The following is an 18,649-nucleotide window of genomic DNA, read 5'->3' as shown; positions in this document are numbered from 1 at the left end:
TTGCCTCTTTGATTGGTCCAATGACAGATTGAAGAGAGGAAAATATCGGATTCTTTATGACTGCTATATTATCCTGGAAGTAGCCCAATATGAATGAATCACCTTGAAGTAACTTCAAGTAGGCAGTGAAATCTAGAATAAGTGTTTTTGTACAGAGCGTGCAGTGAAATCAGGGCGATCAAATCAAATATGATTAACTGAGAGTAAACTAATAAACTTATAGAGTTAAAGATAGTTAAGGAGAAGTTTCTTTATTTTTTATCAGATATTCCCAACATAGACTCCATCCACATACAGTATTCTACACAAAGCAACTAGCAAACAGCCCCTTATCAGCAATAAGTTGGACGATATACCGTAGTTGCATAGGGGAGACATCAAGGAAACAAGGAGGGAAGGGGGCGAGGAGGCACCAAGGAGGCTGCGTGCGTGTTGGAACGGGACACTGCTTTGTTCAACAGAAGGGGAGGGGGGCAGACGAACACAGTTACTTCGCCCGAATCGGTGAATACAATCCGCTAGGGCGGGCGGTCCTCCTGTCTCGTCTTTATCCAGCTGTGTAGCAACGTATCGTTCAAACGTCTGTCTTCACTGCACTCCGCGGATTTACACCGAGGGATGTCAAAGCGAGTGCGAAGCCGAGAGGTCTGCGCTGATTGCAGTGCTCCGGGTATGATGTCAAATAAGCTAGCTTTTAGCTGCCAAGCTAACCAGCTAGCCTCTATTGCAACTTGGGTCCAGTAAGCTAGCCCCCCTCAGTTAACGTTACCAAACGCCGATAAACCGATTAGTAGCTACCTCGATAGATAGCTGTAACGGTCGGTATGCTAAATGTGCTTCTTCCGGAAACACTTGTGAACAAAATACGTAGCGTCTATGAAATCACATTAACTTGTCTGGCTCTGAAACTCTTTGCTGTGAATTGCCTTGAATGAAGGTTTATACTGGTCGAGCGGTAATTCTGGGCTAGCCGAACCACTTCAATTAGCAAGCTCGCTCGGACTAATTTGCTGATAACATGTAGCTAATGTTGACGGCATTTTAAGGATGTGTCGAAGAGACTAGGAAGCAACCCGAGGTGTTAATCTGTGGCTGTCCCATAGCGAACACCCCGGTTAGGATGTGTTAGTCATGCAGGATAAACGCTTCAGTTTAAGGGTTGTGTGTAAACAAACGTTGGGCTGCTGGGTTAAACGTCTGTGTCTCATCCTAGAGCCACGCTGGGCCTCTGTTAACAGGGGAGTGTTGATCTGCGATGAGTGCTGCAGCATCCATCGAGGTCTGGGGCGACATAGCTCTCAGGTCCGGCATCTGTCTCATTCTCCATGGCCACCCTCCCAGTCACAGGTGAGGAGATGGGGACACTGACCTCCACCCCCCTCACACACACATGCAACAACTCACCCAGATGCAAATGGGGGAGAATCTGTGTTCAAGTGTGACATTGTGGTTTACATAATCAGGCACACCATCAAGTGACCAGATGAAGTAAACTGTTATGTGGTTTTGTGTTGCAGATGGTCCAGACACTGTATGGCAATGGAGCTAATTCCATATGGGAGCACAGCCTTCTGGATCCTTCCTCGTCCGTGAGTGGGAAGCGTAAAGCCAACCCCCAAGACAGAGTTCAGTAAGTGTTCTTAACAATGTGGTTACATCAAGGCTGAATAGTGATGTTGGCATCATCCATTTTTGTAGTTAAACGTTGAGATGGGTGGAATTTGATTTGGTCGTTGGAAAGATAAGCTCACGGCCGTCTCTTGTTATGTGCAATGCCGACTGATTGATGGATGAATTTTATGATATTATTGGTTGATACTAAGGGATGTAAGTGCACGTGATATTTGATATATATTAATACACAAAATATTGGGTTTTGATATAAAAAATACAAAGAAATAGATCTTTTTGTGGTTGTTTAGGTGCACCATATGACTGAGGATGTGATCTAAAAGGGTTAATGTTTCATTTCAGCTTGATATTTAGGTCAGTGAACATGCATACAATGATAAACATGACTCATGGCTTCAAGTAACTAAGACATTCAGTGACTCGGTCAGATGACATGCAGATGTGAAAATACACAACAAAATCAATGTTCAATTAAAAATACTACTACTACTACTACTTATGTTATCTATATAGGATTGATTAGACCATTTTGGTGATTCACTGATGAATGATTATTCAATAGTATGATTTCTTTTTAAAATCTGTGATTTTTAAAGGGTTTATTCAGCCTTGACTTTTTTTTTCGTGAATGCTTTTTTAAACAAACAGTATTCACTGTAATTCAGAAGACATAACAAAAAACAAAACAAAATGGGTGATGTGATGTGGTCACTTACGTTCGCTGCCAGGTATAAACACTAGGCCGGTCTGCTGTCTGGCTGGTGCAGTAAAGATAAACAGTCGGCCACATATAAACACAGCCATGCTGAACCCTCACAGTCAGAGCAACAGACAAAAAACAGAAAGCGAATACGCATTGCACAAAACAGAAGCAGCTACTCTCAATCCCAAATAAAGCTTTCATGTTGAACGCTGTCTTATTGGGTGTTTCCAATGGAGGAACTTTCCTAAGAGACTAAGAGTTTTTTGAGGAAACCATGAACTAAACCTGTGTTTTGACTATAGGAACCCAGAATAAATTTAGTTCCTGTAGGATAGTTCCAGGTGTGAAAAACAGATCCCTTCTCAAGAATTGTGTTCTTGATAGTACAGGAACAATTGAGTTGGGAGTTCACAAATAAGGAAAGAGGACATGGTCTGGAGTTTTGTCATTGTTTATTAATAGTAATCACATTGTTAAGCTTTGTTGATGGCTTCCCTACTAAATAAGTAGACTGTAATGTTCTCTGTCTGAGAATTGATTTTGTGAAGTGGTAGTCACTTGAACATAGCAATGGTGGTCCAGATGTTCAGTGTTCCTGCTTTTTAGATGCCAGCATCTTGTTTGTTGTTCCCAGTCCCAACAAGACCGAGTTCATCAAAGCCAAATACCAGATGCTGGTGTATGTCCATCGGATGCCTTGTCGGGAGGATGACAGTGTAACAGCAAAAGACCTCAGTAAGGTGAGAAATGGCTCTGTTTTTGATTTATTGTTAACGTCTTTAAATTATTTTTTTGATTTTGAACTTTTTTTTAGATATAATAATAACCCAGCATTGTCTTATGTGAATGTGATAAAATGAAAATGAAACAGCACACATTGCATTCACTTGCTTTACCATTGTGCAGCGACTGGTTTTTGGTGTTTAATCTTGATATGTGACATACTGCTGGGACTATCATATAGTATAGCCTTTCTGACCTCAAGTGTATTCTTGGATTTGGACTCTGAATTATTCTGTATTATTCCTTGCAAATATTTTAAGGGAAGCTGGATCATATGCACAGTAACACCAGATCTGTTCTATCTGTGCACATTTAAACATGATGGCCCTGGTGTATCCATTACTTGCAGTTATATTGCGTTTTATCCAAATTATATTTCTGGCAGGAAAATTCCTTCATGTCACTCAGTTCTGGGCAGGTGTAGCTAGTGAGTTGTGAATGCACTTTACAATCAAATTCACAATCAAAGTACTTGTCGATGTCCTTTCAGCAACTCCACTCCAGTGTTCGGACGGGAAACCTGGAGACCTGCCTAAGACTCTTATCTCTGGGAGCACAGGCCAACTTCTTTCATCCAGTAAGTGTAGTGGAATAAAAAAAAAAAAGCACGTATTTGAGGTTGAAATTATACTAATGCATCATAATTGTGTTGTTTTTTTGTGGATAACAGGAGAAAGGAAACACTCCACTACACATAGCAGCAAAAGCAGGACAAATGTTACAAGCAGAACTGTTGGCAGTCTATGGAGCTGATCCCGGGGCTCTGGACTCCAGTGGAAAGACCCCCATCGATTATGCAAGGTAAACAGGGCGCACACGTTTAATTCAACACTGGCTTGTGTTTTTAATTCGTAGCTAAGCCATATGTTTTAGTTATTTGTTAGGAAGTCTGTATCAAGGCTATGTAATTTGATTTCTTTCTCGTGAACTCTGGTATAATCTTACAATGTTGGCTATTTAAAACATGGGCAGCAGTTTTACTGTTTGCATGACTCACCTCACCTTTAGTGTTGCTGCAAGCATCGCCTTAACAGATGCAGCCCAGCTCACTGGTGGCAGGAAATGATACACATCCTTTCTTGATTAAATCCAATTGTATTCTATAAAGAGGCTGTGTATAAATAGTGTACTATTCATATATTTTGGTGTTGATGAGAGCATTCTGCACATGATGACCTAAAAGGAAACAGACAGAAGGTAAACAAAAATGGACAAGAACTGGTAGAAAAGATGTAGTTCGAAACTTGGGGGGAAAACAGCTGAAATGGCTGAACTATTCAGCTTGACTTGCACGACAAGGAACATTAGACACAGACACAGTGGCAATCTGTCCGAGTCTGAGTAATTCAATAAGAGTATGACTAGCTGAGGCAGGGGAGGAAGGGCACAAATCTGTGAATCAGCTCAACTACTGAAATATTTTAAACAAAACCTAGAAATAAAAAAATAAAGATACTGGTCACCATAGTCGGCTAACTTGACTCAAACTGAGTTATCAAATGAACTTCGTACTCTAGATTAGATTAAAAATGTATTGTGGTACACACCATTTTTACATAGATTAAGCATTCTCTAGCCTTAGCACGGTGTCCTGTTTCTGAAACATGACCTTTTGTTCCTTATCTGTGCAGACAAGCTGGGCATCAGGATCTGGCAGAGAGGCTAGTGGAGATACAGTATGAACTCACTGATCGCTTAACATTTTACCTTTGTGGAAGAAGACCAGGTAAGGCCACATAACTGCTGCATGGCATTCGAGCGCCAATGTTTTTTTTTTTTTTGTTTAAATATCCATGATAGTTGCTCACTGTCCTGTCCTTGTTTTGTTGTAGATCACAGAAACGGTCAACACTTCATCATTCCACAGATGGCAGACAGGTAATAGCCGTTTTTATTATGATGTTTTTGCATTGTCCATCCGTCCGTCCAGTCCATTTTTCCGTTACATATGGCACAAACTTCCAACTTGACTCGAGGAAGAACTGATTCTGATTTTGGTGGTCAAACGTTAAGGTCACTGTGACCTTGTGTCCAGATATAATGATGGAGTCGTGACATTTTTTACAGACACGGATGTAATTTTCAGCTTGACTAGTTGGCGGAGGCATACAACCAGAAGGCGTTAATCGTTTAGTATCTTTTGGTAAAAAAAAAAATGGAGATCATGTAATACACAGGGTTCCAAGTTATACAGTCAGTTCGGACAGACTACTTGTCAATGCTATATATTGATATATGTTGTATTAAAAATAATTTATTTCCCCTATGCTGCATTCTTTTGATGGATAAGAAATAAGTAAGTATGTTTTGCCATTGGTTGTCCTTTTTTGTTTGTGTCGAATTTTGATAGCAGAAAAATGATCAGTTTGATTTTTTTTGCCCAAAGCAGCCTAGATTTGTCAGAGTTTGCAAAAGCTGCAAAGAAGAAGCTCCAGTCGGTGAGACATTTGTACATGGATCCACATTCAGTTGCTCATCTGTTATTTTAAGAAGATGAACGAGGACTTCTGCTTTATTTGTGTTCCAGCTAAGTAACCATCAGTTTGAAGAGCTTGCCATGGATGTTTACGATGAAGTTGACAGAAGAGAAACGGACGCAGGTCAAACTGCAAGAATTGTAAAAAGAAAAAACAGTATATAATGCTTTTTATACATGCATTTGAATTCAATATATATCTCTTGTGCTTTTTTAGTGTGGTTGGCTACGCAGAACCACAGCACACTCGTTACAGACACGACAGTTGTTCCTTTTCTGCCTGTCAATCCAGAGTACTCATCGACCAGAAACCAGGCGAGTGATTGCACCATTGTTGCCCCGTGATTAAGCTTTGGTTTGTTGTGTGAATACAGGACATAACAGTGAGGCCTTTGTGTTTTGATACATGTGCATTCTCAGGGTCGTCAAAAATTGGCAAGGTTTAGTGCTCATGAGTTTGCCACCCTGGTTATTGATATTCTCACTGATGCGAAACGGCGGCAGTGGGGTAATTCCTGCGACAGTCCCAAAGGTACAATATATCTTTCAGTTTTTATTTTAGCACACCTTAAATTCCCTTGCTAATATACTTTTGGGTTGTATTAATGTTTATATTGCAGTAAATGTGTTCATTAGCATTCATACAGAAGAAAAAAGCAGTGAAGAAAGCCTAACATTTTTTAAATTTTGCATATAAATGTGGAACATGTGGGCTCAGCTATATAGGTCACAATCACAATGTAGACCATATGTACTGATACCTGTGCAGAAACAGTGCAAAACACATGGCTCCTGCATTTTGTAAATTATAGCAAACCACATCACAGACTTTTAGATTTTTGGGGGTATAACAAAGAGGAGCTAGTCCTGATTTTTGGATTCAGTAAATGAAAATAAAACATTATTAGCTGTTTGGTTTATACTGCCGTCTGTAGCCAGCAGGGCTTGTTTGATCTCTGATGCTTGGATCTGGTGGTTTGTCTGCAGAGAATGTGGAGCTGATCCTTCAGGGAATAGACAGTCGCCATAACAGTGAGAGCCAGGACAATGACCAGCCCGATTACGACAGTGTGGCATCAGATGAAGATCCAGTGCAGGAGGCCACCTGTGGGGACAGCTGCCATGATGGGAGGACCAAGGTAATTACATGTTGGAACCTGCTACTGTACTCTCCTCAGCTATTTTGTAGAACATCTTGACTTTTTCAACTGATCAAATGCTATCATGTGTAACATGTTCTGCCGCAGAGCTCTGAGTCATCTGACCTCTCTGATGGGCCAATCACAGTCCAGGAATTTATGGAGGTGAAGACTGCTCTCACTGCATCAGAAGCCAAAATTCAACAGCTTCTTAAAGTCAACTGTCACCTCAGTGAAGAGCTGCGCAGCATGCAGAGCAAGGTTTGTAAATCTACCTGTAATAAATAAGCAAACTGTTTTTGTTTTGCAGGGATGTGTTCAACCTCAGCGTGGCCTCAGTTTTATTTCCTTCTCTTTGATTAGATGAAAGTACACTTTAATATTTAGAGGTCCATAATTAGAGGTCACTTTGTACTGGATTTATGGTTTTTCCATCATCTCTGATACTTTCGACAGTTGGTAACCTTTCTTTCCTCTCTGCTATAAAAAAGCAGGACTTGATCCTCCCCATGTCACAAGGAACATTCAGTAATTTGATTTCACCCACAGATATTAATAATTGATGTTCAGGTCATGCCTTTTTAAATGTGTTGGTCACAGTCTGTTCCCTATTTAACTTAAGCTTAAAGTACTTTTTCTTTTAAGAATTATACTATGTATGAATTATGGATGCATGCATTTGTAGTGGCAGGGAAGGGCAACTTTTGACATCCAAGTGGAAGGAAAAGCCATAACGCATACTCACTACTAGTGCTACAGAGAAATAGGCTGCTATGTTTCTGGATGGGGTCAAATTCCTGTGGTAATAATCACCAGACTTTCTCTGCTAGGCTGCACAGTGAAACAGCAAAACGGCTGTTTTTGTTCATGTGGTCTCAAACAGAGTGAGAATTCACAAGTTATATGTCCAAAGAACCAAGAACTAATCCAAGACATCGACATCATGATCCATCATTGTAAATCTATAGAACCATCATGAAGCCACCAGCTACATACCACCTTAATGCTGCAGTGATTTGATTTTGAGTGGGTGACTCACTGGTTTTATCATCTCTACACTCATCATTACAAAGAGATCATTATATCAGATCAGTAGCAAGCATTGGCAAACCACAAACACCTCTATATGCTAAATTTTTGAGGAAATCTTCCTCTGTTTTTGCCAAAACTCCAATACTGTGGTGACAATTGGAAAAAACTCAACAGCAGCTATTGTTTCTAGAAAAAAAACATTCTGGTTATCCAGACAAATACACAGACCCTGGGTCTGACTGTGGTCTGTTTTTCACTTTTTCATCTTTTTTGGTCAAATATTTCTACCTAATGCATCTATTTTGGAGAGATTTCTATTTAAAGTTTTGTTACATTTGGCATATTTCAATCTATCTTGCATAATTCTTTGATGCATTTATACTTCGGAGAATGGATTTACATGGGGTTGTCCTCTAAAAGGCAACCACAGGATCATTACTCCAGGGATCCGATTCATTAATTACAGTTCTTCGTTGCCAATACTAGACACTTGCGCACCTGACAGTGTTGCTGCGTATGTCATATTAGGGACCAAATCTTAGAAAATCATTTTTTCATAAAAAAGACAAAGAGGTTTATCATGTATGGACCCATTTTGGGAGAAGGCATACTGCTTTTAAGTGCTAGCTATCCTCCATTCCAGTCCCTCTTCCTTACCCTGTTTGTACCCACCAAATCCTCAATTGCTGATACAATGGAAACACATTTCCTAACATGTAATATATAGCCTCCTTGTTTTGTTTATTGTTCATTTGTTGACTGTAACTGTTAGACAGTTGTTTCTCATCACTATATTCAGCTTCTAAGTGCTGTTTGTGTAAATAAGGGCAACCCCCTTATGCAGCAGTTTCACAAAGGAGTCATGCTTCAGGAGCTGCTATCAACACACGTGTCAGCATTTAATTTGTCAAAGGAACAAACCTTTTGTTGTGAGAAAAAACCTTGAGGAGAAACCAAAAACAAAAACGGGTGACGATGAACTCAACGTAGACAAATTCTCCCAGAGGCCGCGCCTGCATACTACTCCATTATTGATGTCTGTCTGAGCGCTTGTAAGGAGATCATCCCCCAGCTGGAGTTGACTTGAACGATGTTTTGTTCTCTCCAGCTGAACTCCCTGCAGACGGAAAACACAACACTGCGATGGCAACCCCCCAGCGGACAACAACACCTCCAGGGGCCCTTTGGTCGACACCCACCCCGCGGAGGTCGCGCCATGTCCATGTACGAGACGGGCTCCTCTCCGCGGCCGTACCTCCACCGAGGGGAAACCGCTCGGCCTGACGATGGAGTCATTTTACAGCCCTTCCCAACCAATGTAAGCACAGAAGCAATGTTGGATTATCACATGACGAAATAATGATGCCTGGCTTGGGGCTGGTGTTGGTTTTTCATTCATTCATTCAATCATTCATTCATTGCATCTCGATAGAGTATGCTCAACTTGGTTTGACCCCTTTCTAGATTGGGAGGGGTCCTTTGGGGACGGCTGCCTCCTCCCTCCCTACCTTCCCCTCTTCCCTGTCCTGGTCGTGGGATGAGCGATCTAGAAGGGTTAAGTACTGAAGTTCCCCCCTGGGCTCAGAGGCAACCCCAGGGGACAATGACACAGTCCTCCTGCTTGACCCCCACAGTCTTCTCTCTCCTGGCGTGTGTCTTTTAAACTGCTTTTTACCAGTATGGCCTGCCTGCCTGCCTGCATGCACGACAGCTCAGATATCTGAACAACTCCTTTCCTCCACAGAGAACCCTAACCAGAGATGCTTTGGTTCATGTAAACGTCAGAAGTGATGATGAAATATTGTACCAGAGACCGCTGCTTGAATGATCAGACTGCAGACTCCAATATCCATAAAAGATAGATAAAAATGTCTCATCACATGTGCTTATTAGTCATAGCCACTGATGGGAGCACCCACAGTTTCCATCAGGATTTCTTTGCTACTAATTGCATCTGCTGCAGTACACGCTGTGTTACACCACAAAGACCTGGTTGTGTATCTCCTGTTCTTTTCTCTTCATCTGCTTCAAAACCAAATGTCTTGATAGTGTGAGCTATCAAAAGTGCATGATTCTGATTTCAGTGTGCCTACAGTTGCTCTGGTAATACGTTAATGATATACAGTATATACGGTATTTGACTGATGGTCATTTGCTGATTTCTCTATAGGGCTGCAGTCTGGAAGGACAGAGTATGATGCTGGAGAATGATTACGACACAACGCCCAACCACTCTGAACTGGAGGAGGCTGGGTAAGAGCACTTGTGTCAACTTTGTACCAACGTATGCAAACTGACACTCAAAACCCACAGTTTATTTTTAAACAAAGTTTCAATTTCTCTTTGAAGATCTGTATATATTTTCTTATGTTCTCACCACTGACATAACTCGGAGAAATTCTCAGTTTATTTGGTAAAACCAGCCAATTGATTCTCCAAATGAATGGAGTGAAAGCTGTTTGTTATGTTCTTTTTGAAATTTGTAAAAGGTTTTTCCTTCTCGTTTCTGGAGTTGAAGATGATGACACCATAGCAGAAGCGTACAAAGTTAAAGGTCACATCAAGAGAGAGGAGGAAGCTAGATTAATATTAGTTTTGACAGATGTTTTGAAAGATTAAGTTAAGTAACATCAGGTCTTGTTGCACCTTTCTCAAGTTAGCTACCAGTTGCAAAAAAAGAAAAACATCAATAAATGAGTCAAAGCCAGTATGCCATGTACTTCTGTTTGTTCTTTTACCATTTATGTACATCTAGTGCCGATTATTATCACTGATGTCTGCTATCTGTTGAGCAGGTATTAATGAATGGATCCAGTATAGACCACTAATGTCTAGTTTTATCTCAACTATGTTAATATTTTAGTGCTATTTGGGGTATGTTTTTCATAAAGGCTGGGTTTAGATGACCCAGCCCTAAACTCTGCTGTATTATTTTAATTCCCAATTACAAGCCAGTCTGCATTTATTTAACTAATTCACAGTTGGTGTGCGGCAAATTCTAAACTCGGTTTACATTTTTGAAGTACAGAAACCCACCCTAAATACAGGATAAGCGGTAGAAAATGGATGGATTGAAGTACAGAAACCCTTTCCCTGTATGTGTTGCAATGCATAAAGCAGCCAGCTGTGATAAATCTTATTTTTAAAATGTTTTCCCCCATTTGTAGCAGCCCTCTTCCATCCTCTGAAGCAGTGGAGCCAGGGGAGGAGGGTGAGGAAGATGCCACCCTGCCGTGCACGGAGGACGTCATCTGTAAAACGGAGCAGATCACCAAGAACATACAGGAGCTTCTGAGAGCTGCCCAGGAGACCAAACATGAAAGGTACGTTATGATTAATAATATTATAATTACAACGTATGAACTTAGTCCACTTCTAAAAAAATATATGTTTAAAGTTGGTTAATAATTCCTGAAAGTCATATCTCTCATAATTTGATGTGCTGTAAACCACAGCATGAAGTCTTTATAATTCAGTCATGCATTTCTGCCATTTGGCCTGTCCTTTTGAAGAGGATAAATGGTGTTTCATCCTCTGTCAGCTGCTTCTAGGTCAGTGGTTTTCAATAGTAAGCCAGCAGCACTCTGGTCCCAAAGTCCAGCAGTGAGAGACACTGATTGTGAGCCTTATAGACTGGCCTCTCTTGTGTCTGCTGGGGGTAGGCACTGGGTCTTAAAATGCAGCTGACAGGAAACAAACACCACATGACCACGCAGTCCCCTGTGACCCGCCAAATCCACAGCAAGTTAGTTTAGTCAAAACAGGTTTCCTGTATTCAACCATCTATTAACTTCCTCTTATATACAGTAATACATCAGTGTACTTAAGTTCCTGTTTTTTAATCAAGATATGAGATATTAACCATTTTACCCGGCCCCCGTTTTTCACAACAGCATCTACTTATTAAGAGGTATTCATAATAATGAAAGGCTAATAGTTGAAACCCTTGTCTTTATTTTCACTTTCATTTTGTGAGAAATATTGTAGCTGACTTTGCTTGGTATGTTTATCTGGGTACTGACTACTATTTTTTTTATAGTATTAATATGAAACTATAGACGGTACTTTTCAAATGAATAATTAATTAATATTTTCCCCCGATGAGGTTTTTATGAGCTTTTGCACCGTGAGGCATCAACTGATCACATTGTATCATATGTATAGTGTATAACAATTCAGAGGCTCCATAGTCTGAATCAAGACGGCAAACTTTATTACTCCTTTCAACTCCTTTGACAAAGGCAGCATATACTATATCCACTTATTCCCGTCTTACCTTTTTACAATAAAAGCCCTAGACACACTCTGTGTGACTGTTTACCGGAGGGAACTCAAATTCACTCATAGCATATTGCAAAAAGGAAACTTAATAAAACAACGTTAGCTTGTGCAGTCGAATTGTTGTACAGCCAGACGCTGCATTCTGTGTTGTTTATTCGTCACAAAAAGTCTTTTATTTAGGCTTGCACAGCTTGAATATTGGCTTCGTCTCTTAGGCCGAATTAAATTGCTTTCAGTGATGTATAAATCACGATGTTGAAGACGGCTGTTTATTTTTGAAGCCTCAACAACCGCACTCTCTACTGACGAAATGTTGCATTTCCTCACCGTTTGTGCTTTTGTGACGCATTGAACCCAATCTGATCTCCGGGTTCTTCTGAAAGCTTCTGAAATGCAGAAGTTTAGCTACAAAAGCAAATACAGTTTGCAGGCAGTCTGTCCGACGTTGTAATGGCTCGTCTAGAAATACTATATAAAACTATGACTACAAAAATAAAATATGTACACGGTAGTGATATTTGAAGATTTGTATTAATTTCCAGGTGTGCTGGATTAAACGGTTTCATGTTTGCTGTACTTTGTCTGTGATTGACCTGCTAGTGAGCAAAGCAGCAGAATTGAGCATTTCATGTTTGAGTTTAATGTGCTGTGAATTGTACTCCTGAATGGTATTTACTGTTTGCACAAGGAATATGATCTCAGGTTGCTCTTTTCTTTTAAGTCTCATGAAAAGGCTTGTGATGCTTGTTTTGTATTGATGTTCCTACATATGGCACAGGAGTGGTTGGTCACCCATTCAGCCTTTTGTCTCTGTCTCCCGCAGCTTCCTGCCTTGTTCTGAAAAGATCTGCATGGCTGTGACAGAGATGGCCGCCCTGTTTCCCAAGGTAAGATGACTCCCACTAACAGCCAAAGGGAATCGTAAATTACTTGTTTAGATCGGCCCTAATCATGGCATTACTTAGTTTTATATTTACCATTTATCGGATTACTTTGTTTTATGTTTACTCAAACGCTGACCACAATGAGGGTTTGTTTATGGAGCTTGTCATGTCGGTCCCTTATTGACTCTCCATCATCCCCTCCTGTTCCCAAACAGAGGCCGTCCTCTGAGACAGTGCGAGGGTCTCTGTGTCTGCTCACTTCGAGTGCCAGCCGGCTCCACGGAGAGTGTCAGAAGGCTGCGGAGCACAACCCCCGTGCGTCGGACATCCAGCTGGTCACTCAGCAGGTCATCCAGTGCGCCTATGACATTGCCAAAGCTGCCAAACAACTTGTCACTGTGACAACCAAAGAAAACAACAACTAACTAAAATCCAAAGACATTTCTTGCTAATCTAAACGTAATCATTAACACATTGTTTTTGTTTTGCCCATATTAATTAGTGTAAGCATTCACATACATTCCTTTAAAGGTATAATATGCAATGATTTGCTAACAATATGTAGACTGATACAAACATAATCCCTTTCAACCATCACTTAGGAGTGGTGTCTGTATCTGCAGAAACCCTCTGCCTGTATTTTCTCTTTATATTATTTTGCTGTGTTTGGGAGCATTTGCAATAAGCACAGTGTGTAACCTGTTCCTATTATCAGGTCAAACACCACAGACTCACAGACCTCACAGCCCTGATGCGGGCACAGAGAGGGCAGCACTGGGCTGCTTTCAGTCAAACCCGGCACCTTCCCGTAGGCTTGTGAGGAGGTGTGGAGGTGTTTGTTTGTGGTTCAGAACGTAACCAACGTGACACGATCGGACAATACCGTTTTATTCTTCTGAGTCGGCTTTGTTCTCACTTACGCCGGTCCCTCTCTTCATTCACTCTCCGGCTCGCTCAACCACCACTGCTCGCTCTCTCTCCCTCTCTCTCCCTCTCTCTCCCTCTCTCTCTCTCTCTCTCTCTCTCTCTCTCTCTCTCTCTCTCTCTCTCTCTCTCTCTCTCTCTCTCTCTCTCTCTCTCTCTCTCTCTCTCTCTGCTGTGTTTACAAACAGCAACCGACAATGTGACTACATATTATACCTTTAAAAAAAAGAAAAGAAAATGCACCGTGAAAATTTACGGACCAGTCAAAACTTTTTTTTAATCATGGTCAAACAATCATCTTTAAAGCTGTAGGACAGAAAGTTACTATTCATTAACTGTACAGAGATAACGGTTAAATCCACACAAAATGTATAAGTCCATTGTGTGTGTGTGTGTGTGTGTGTGTGTGTGTGTATATATAAAACAATTAGAACAACAAGCAGTTGAGCCTTCTACATTGTACTTTTCCACATAGATGTCATCATTTGTGTTACTTGAGGTCTGTTGTCCAGCAAGACACCGAGCATCAAGGATCTGAAAAGATGAACTTTAATCTACACTAATATCAGTTTGTTTTTCCTTTAGCCATTCTAAATGTTTTTAAGACGCAACGACAGTATTTTAATCTCGAACCACTGTTGCTTAGAGTTCAAATGTTTGTTTAGTGAGCAAACTTGTGATTTATAAAAGTCGCTTCAGTGCATCGAGCACCATGTAAGGCCAGCAGTACCACGAGTGTGCAAACCTTCGTTCCATCCAGCAGGTGATTTTCACTGTTCAGTAAAGTATCAGTAGAGTTTGGAGTTATAATGTTACAGCCATACTTCTGATTTTGTGTGTGCGTGTGCGTGTGCGTGTGCGTGTGTGTGTGTGTGTGTGCGTGTGTGTGTGTGTCACAGAGATGGCCTCGTTGGCCCGTGTGAAATCCAGTTTGAATCATTTTTAATAGCATTATGCAAATATATAAAATGTACGTGTCCATGTAATTCTTTATCAAAAATAACCCAAATGCTATTCTATTTATAAACTGTATGTCATACCTCTAAGAAAATACCAATGTTTATTTTCATAAGCTTTTTGTTTAACATGATGCTCCTCACAGATTAACTTTTTGTTCTGAGGTTTGGGACGTCTCAGCTGGCAGTAAGTTATGGGCAACTTGTGATCTCTGTTTATTCGGTGTGGTGCTGTAACTCCAGTGTGTTAGATGCTACCTATGGTCACATACGTACAGCTACGGTTTACAATCGCTGATTAAGTAAATGTGCCCCCAAAGTTCAAGTACCTGTTGTAGAACTTGGGTCTAATGTGTCACTTGTTGTTATGAGCCAGATACGTTTCAACCAGGGGTGGGAAAAAGAACCAGAATACCCTGCACAAGTGGAGGACAATCCATTATTACTCATGTAAAATTAAGAAATATTTTTTCATAAATGACATGTCCTTAAAATGATCTTTGGTACAGATCATTACCACCATTAATGACTTCTGTTAATTTCAAGTTTTAAGTGTTTTTTTTTTTTTTTATGGAAAACTGTGCTTATTAGCTTGTGTTGTGACCTTTTTGTTATGTCACACTTGCTATGATTGTGCTTTTGTTGAATATTCTTTTTTAATTTTGTTATTTATTTTCACTTTCTTTTGTTTGGTTGCCTGTACAATTACTTTTATTTTCGTTTTGTTGCACTGATGTTCTTAATGCGACACTATGTAACGTTTCATTGATGTCCATTATAGTTCAACAACTATCTAGCAGTGCTAACATTAGCCTCGACACTGCTGAGTGAATGTTTTAAGAAATGTTTCATAGTGTTCAACATATGTAAGAAGTATGATGTGTTATTTCTTCTGTTGAAAGCAGATGTCATGAGAAAGTAACCTACACTTAAAAAAACCTAAAGTATAAATACTTAAATTGTATCGAAATAATGGGCGTGCATGTATTCAGCTACTTTCCACCTCTGGTTTAAACCCTGACGTTAATTCCCTGTAACTTATAGACTACCACTGCCTCTGTGGTTGAAAACACTCACTGCCTTGGGTTTTAATAAAGTATAATTCATACCTCAGCTGGTTCATTCTCGTGTGTGTGAGGTTGTTTTTTTTCCCTTTTCTAACACGCCCATGCATAATGTCCCACCTGTCGGCTGAAGCACGAAAGCGATAGGAGCTAGTGGCGCGTGCTCCCCCACCCCTCTGACGAGAAGAAAGAGTTCCGGGTTCTTTTCCAGCCAAAGCTGCTCGCGCGACTCACCACGGCGGGGACCATGACTCTTTTACTGGACAACCAATTCAGAGAGCTGCCTCCCGACAAGGCGATAGACACCAAGTTGTTCCTGGAGGCCGTCTCTCACATCCCGTCGTTCTTTGGTGAGTGGAACAACAGTTCGGCGCTATCGCTGAACACTTTGCCTACTTGCTCCTTCATGACACGTTGAAGTGACTCGTCGTCAAGTCTGCTGTCAGGACGAGGCTGTTTCACACGGGATCGGAGCCGCGGGGGGAATGGTGACATTGTGGCAGTTTAGCTTATAGAGAAACTCTTTGTTGACTCGGACAGAGCTCACATTGGCCTCATTGTGTACGAGACTGCATCCACTGCGTTTCCCCCCTGCCTCTGTTTGTACCTAAAGGCAGATGTGTTTCCCTCCTCGGAGCCGGGGACATGTCATGAAGTCATTCATATTTTATTGCCTCGCTCTCAAATGTCCGTTTCTCTTTCAGACTGCTTGGGATCAAACGTATTTTCAGTCATCAAATCAGACATTAATGGCAATATTACGGTAAGATACAGATCTGTATTTGCATTCCTCTTGTGTGTTTTTTTTCTACAACTGTAAGGAGTATTTAAATATAATATGATGCGTATAAACGCAACCTAAATTTGCATTTTTATTATGTTTTTTTTTTTTTTTTTTTTTAGAAAATTAAAGCAGTATATCTTAAGGATCCTGCAAAGTACGTCACCCTGCAGGACATAGTGGAGGCTGAGAGGGAAGCCCATGCATCACAATGGCCTAAAGTTGGAGCAACGTTAGCTCTGATGTGGCTGAAAAGGTGAGAAACTGGTGTTATGTCATCATATGTTGAACTTTCAACTGCTGAACTGAATTTTTTTTAAATCATTTAGTTTGAATCCTTTGTCTCTCCTGCAGGGGTCTCCGTTTCATACAAATCCTGCTGCAGAGTTTGGCAGATGGAGAAAGAGACGAGAACAACCCCAACCTAATTCAGATTAATGTCACCAAAGCCTACGAACAGGCGCTGAAGAAATACCACGGCTGGCTTGTCCAAAAAATTTTCAAAGTGAGGAAAATACCACTTTTCCTGTTCTTAAGAATTTACAGTAAAAGAAATGACACAATCAATACATTAGCCCATTCGAACCAATTGTTTTGTTGTTACTGAATTGCAGAATATGAGGTGTTAATGTAATTTTTTCTTCCAGAAACACCTCATTATTGTAGTATATTTCACGTGTTAATCTCATGTTCATACGCTGCATTCAACTATTGCATTCATAGTCTAAATTCTTTTTTTGGCCGTTGCAGGTGGCGTTAATTGCAGCTCCATATAAATCGGACATCCTCAAGGCCCTGTCAAAGGGAGAGGAAGTGAAAGAGGAGGACTGTCTGGCAAATGTGCGTCAGTTCCTGGTTAATTACACCACCACTATAGACGCCATCTACGACATGTACACTAATCTGAACGCAGAGTTGGACTACACAGCTTGATGTGGGCATCATCAGACCTCTCAGGTGTCAGGCCAGTTCCGTTTTCAAAAGTGTTTATTAGGATTGATTTCATGTTTTCCTTTCAGTGTGTTATTCATTACTTTGATTATACCTTACTCAATATTACTACAGTTTGGTTTTAACATATGCAAATGCCTTAAATGCAAACAACCATGATAGCAGAGTGTTACGTTTTTGTTCTTTTATCATTTCAAATAATTGTAGGGTTGTTAAAGCAACAATGCAGCTCTTATTCTTATTTAAAAAAAAGCAGTGTGTTGCTGCTTATTTCATGACATTTACAAGTGGTGTTTCACCTGTTATTGCAGGAAATCATTTCACGTTCACATGCTCTCTGCCACCTGAGCCCTGGAGTTACCTCCGCTGTTGATCTGGGAGCAGTGGCCCCAGTAGTACTTTCAAATAATTTTAACAGCCCATTTTGGGTGTGCATTAATCCTCTTGTGCCTTGGCGTTTACTGGAAAAAATAATGTTTTCAAAGTAAGCTCAGAATCAAAATATATGCAACTCTATTTTACCTACAAAGTGAATGTTAGCAGAGTCGGCCTTATTCTTCGAATGTATGCTTAAACCTGCGTGGAGTCTGTTGAGTCGGAAGGCGGGGTCCAGTCTTTGTATGTATTCTGTAGCCTATTTGGTTCCCATTTCACTCAACTCACATAACATATAAGCACATTATAGACAAGATATTTCCTGTCAGCATAGGGCGCATCATGTGCACATTTATTAATGGCTTAATAATTATATCTGCATTTTCTGTATTAATACTAATAGACTGTGTGTGTCTTTATTATAAACGATGATCAAATGTGTTTTTACCAAAAGATGTTAATTTATGACTCAAAATAAAACAAAAAGTGTTACTACTGAGTTGAATGACTTCTTAAGAAAAATCACACCTGCATTTCAAAAATCTTACTCTAGGTGGCGATATTTGCTTAGTTTTTGTCTTTTAAGCACATTTGTGTTGGAAGCTACTGCTTGAAATATTTTTTATTTTCAGTGATAACAAATACATTATTAGCAATGTAGATACAGT

The 18,649-nt window shown here is 40.4% G+C and overlaps 2 protein-coding genes across 7 annotated transcripts; both read left to right on the top strand.

Moving 5' to 3' along the window:
• The first annotated feature begins 484 nt into the window (after positions 1 to 484).
• git2b (G protein-coupled receptor kinase interacting ArfGAP 2b) lies at positions 485 to 15,923 on the top strand. Of its 6 annotated transcripts, none has more exons than XM_084035698.1 (20): positions 485 to 670; positions 1,214 to 1,347; positions 1,518 to 1,630; positions 2,970 to 3,075; positions 3,609 to 3,695; positions 3,789 to 3,919; positions 4,750 to 4,844; positions 4,951 to 4,996; positions 5,508 to 5,556; positions 5,646 to 5,718; positions 5,812 to 5,909; positions 6,015 to 6,126; positions 6,582 to 6,733; positions 6,842 to 6,994; positions 8,874 to 9,083; positions 9,230 to 9,319; positions 9,936 to 10,018; positions 10,936 to 11,088; positions 12,870 to 12,933; positions 13,146 to 15,923. In XM_084035698.1, exons 1-20 carry the CDS (start codon positions 619 to 621, stop codon positions 13,353 to 13,355), a joined length of 2,211 nt encoding a protein of 736 aa, XP_083891824.1. In that variant the 5' UTR covers positions 485 to 618; the 3' UTR covers positions 13,356 to 15,923. The 6 variants fall into 6 exon arrangements, with proteins under 6 accessions (XP_083891824.1, XP_083891823.1, XP_083891822.1 ...); XM_084035697.1 differs by having other exon boundaries at positions 10,933 to 11,088; XM_084035696.1 differs by having other exon boundaries at positions 5,505 to 5,556.
• A 142-nt stretch (positions 15,924 to 16,065) lies between these two features.
• LOC311029601 (glycolipid transfer protein-like) lies at positions 16,066 to 18,471 on the top strand. Its single transcript, XM_084034823.1, has 5 exons — positions 16,066 to 16,224; positions 16,579 to 16,637; positions 16,778 to 16,911; positions 17,010 to 17,160; positions 17,406 to 18,471. Exons 1-5 carry the CDS (start codon positions 16,122 to 16,124, stop codon positions 17,586 to 17,588), a joined length of 630 nt encoding a protein of 209 aa, XP_083890949.1. The 5' UTR covers positions 16,066 to 16,121; the 3' UTR covers positions 17,589 to 18,471.
• Positions 18,472 to 18,649: the final 178 nt, after the last annotated feature.

This window comes from Eutrigla gurnardus (genome assembly GCF_963514095.1).
Source record: "Eutrigla gurnardus genome assembly, chromosome: 19".
Lineage (NCBI taxonomy): Eukaryota > Metazoa > Chordata > Actinopteri > Perciformes > Triglidae > Eutrigla > Eutrigla gurnardus.
This window is presented reverse-complemented; position numbering and strand designations above follow the sequence as displayed.

Bases quoted from the DNA above. Each gene is read 5' to 3' on its own strand.
- LOC311029601 (XM_084034823.1), top strand. From the start codon at position 16,122: ATGACTCTTTTACTGGACAACCAATTCAGAGAGCTGCCTCCCGACAAG. The intron at 16,225-16,578 runs GTGAGTGGAACA...TTTCTCTTTCAG, and splicing joins TCACATCCCGTCGTTCTTTG to ACTGCTTGGGATCAAACGTA. The intron at 16,638-16,777 runs GTAAGATACAGA...TTTTTTTTTTAG, and splicing joins ACATTAATGGCAATATTACG to AAAATTAAAGCAGTATATCT.
- git2b (XM_084035695.1), top strand. From the start codon at position 619: ATGTCAAAGCGAGTGCGAAGCCGAGAGGTCTGCGCTGATTGCAGTGCT. The intron at 671-1,213 runs GTATGATGTCAA...GTCTCATCCTAG, and splicing joins CGCTGATTGCAGTGCTCCGG to AGCCACGCTGGGCCTCTGTT. The intron at 6,995-8,873 runs GTTTGTAAATCT...TGTTCTCTCCAG, and splicing joins TGCGCAGCATGCAGAGCAAG to CTGAACTCCCTGCAGACGGA.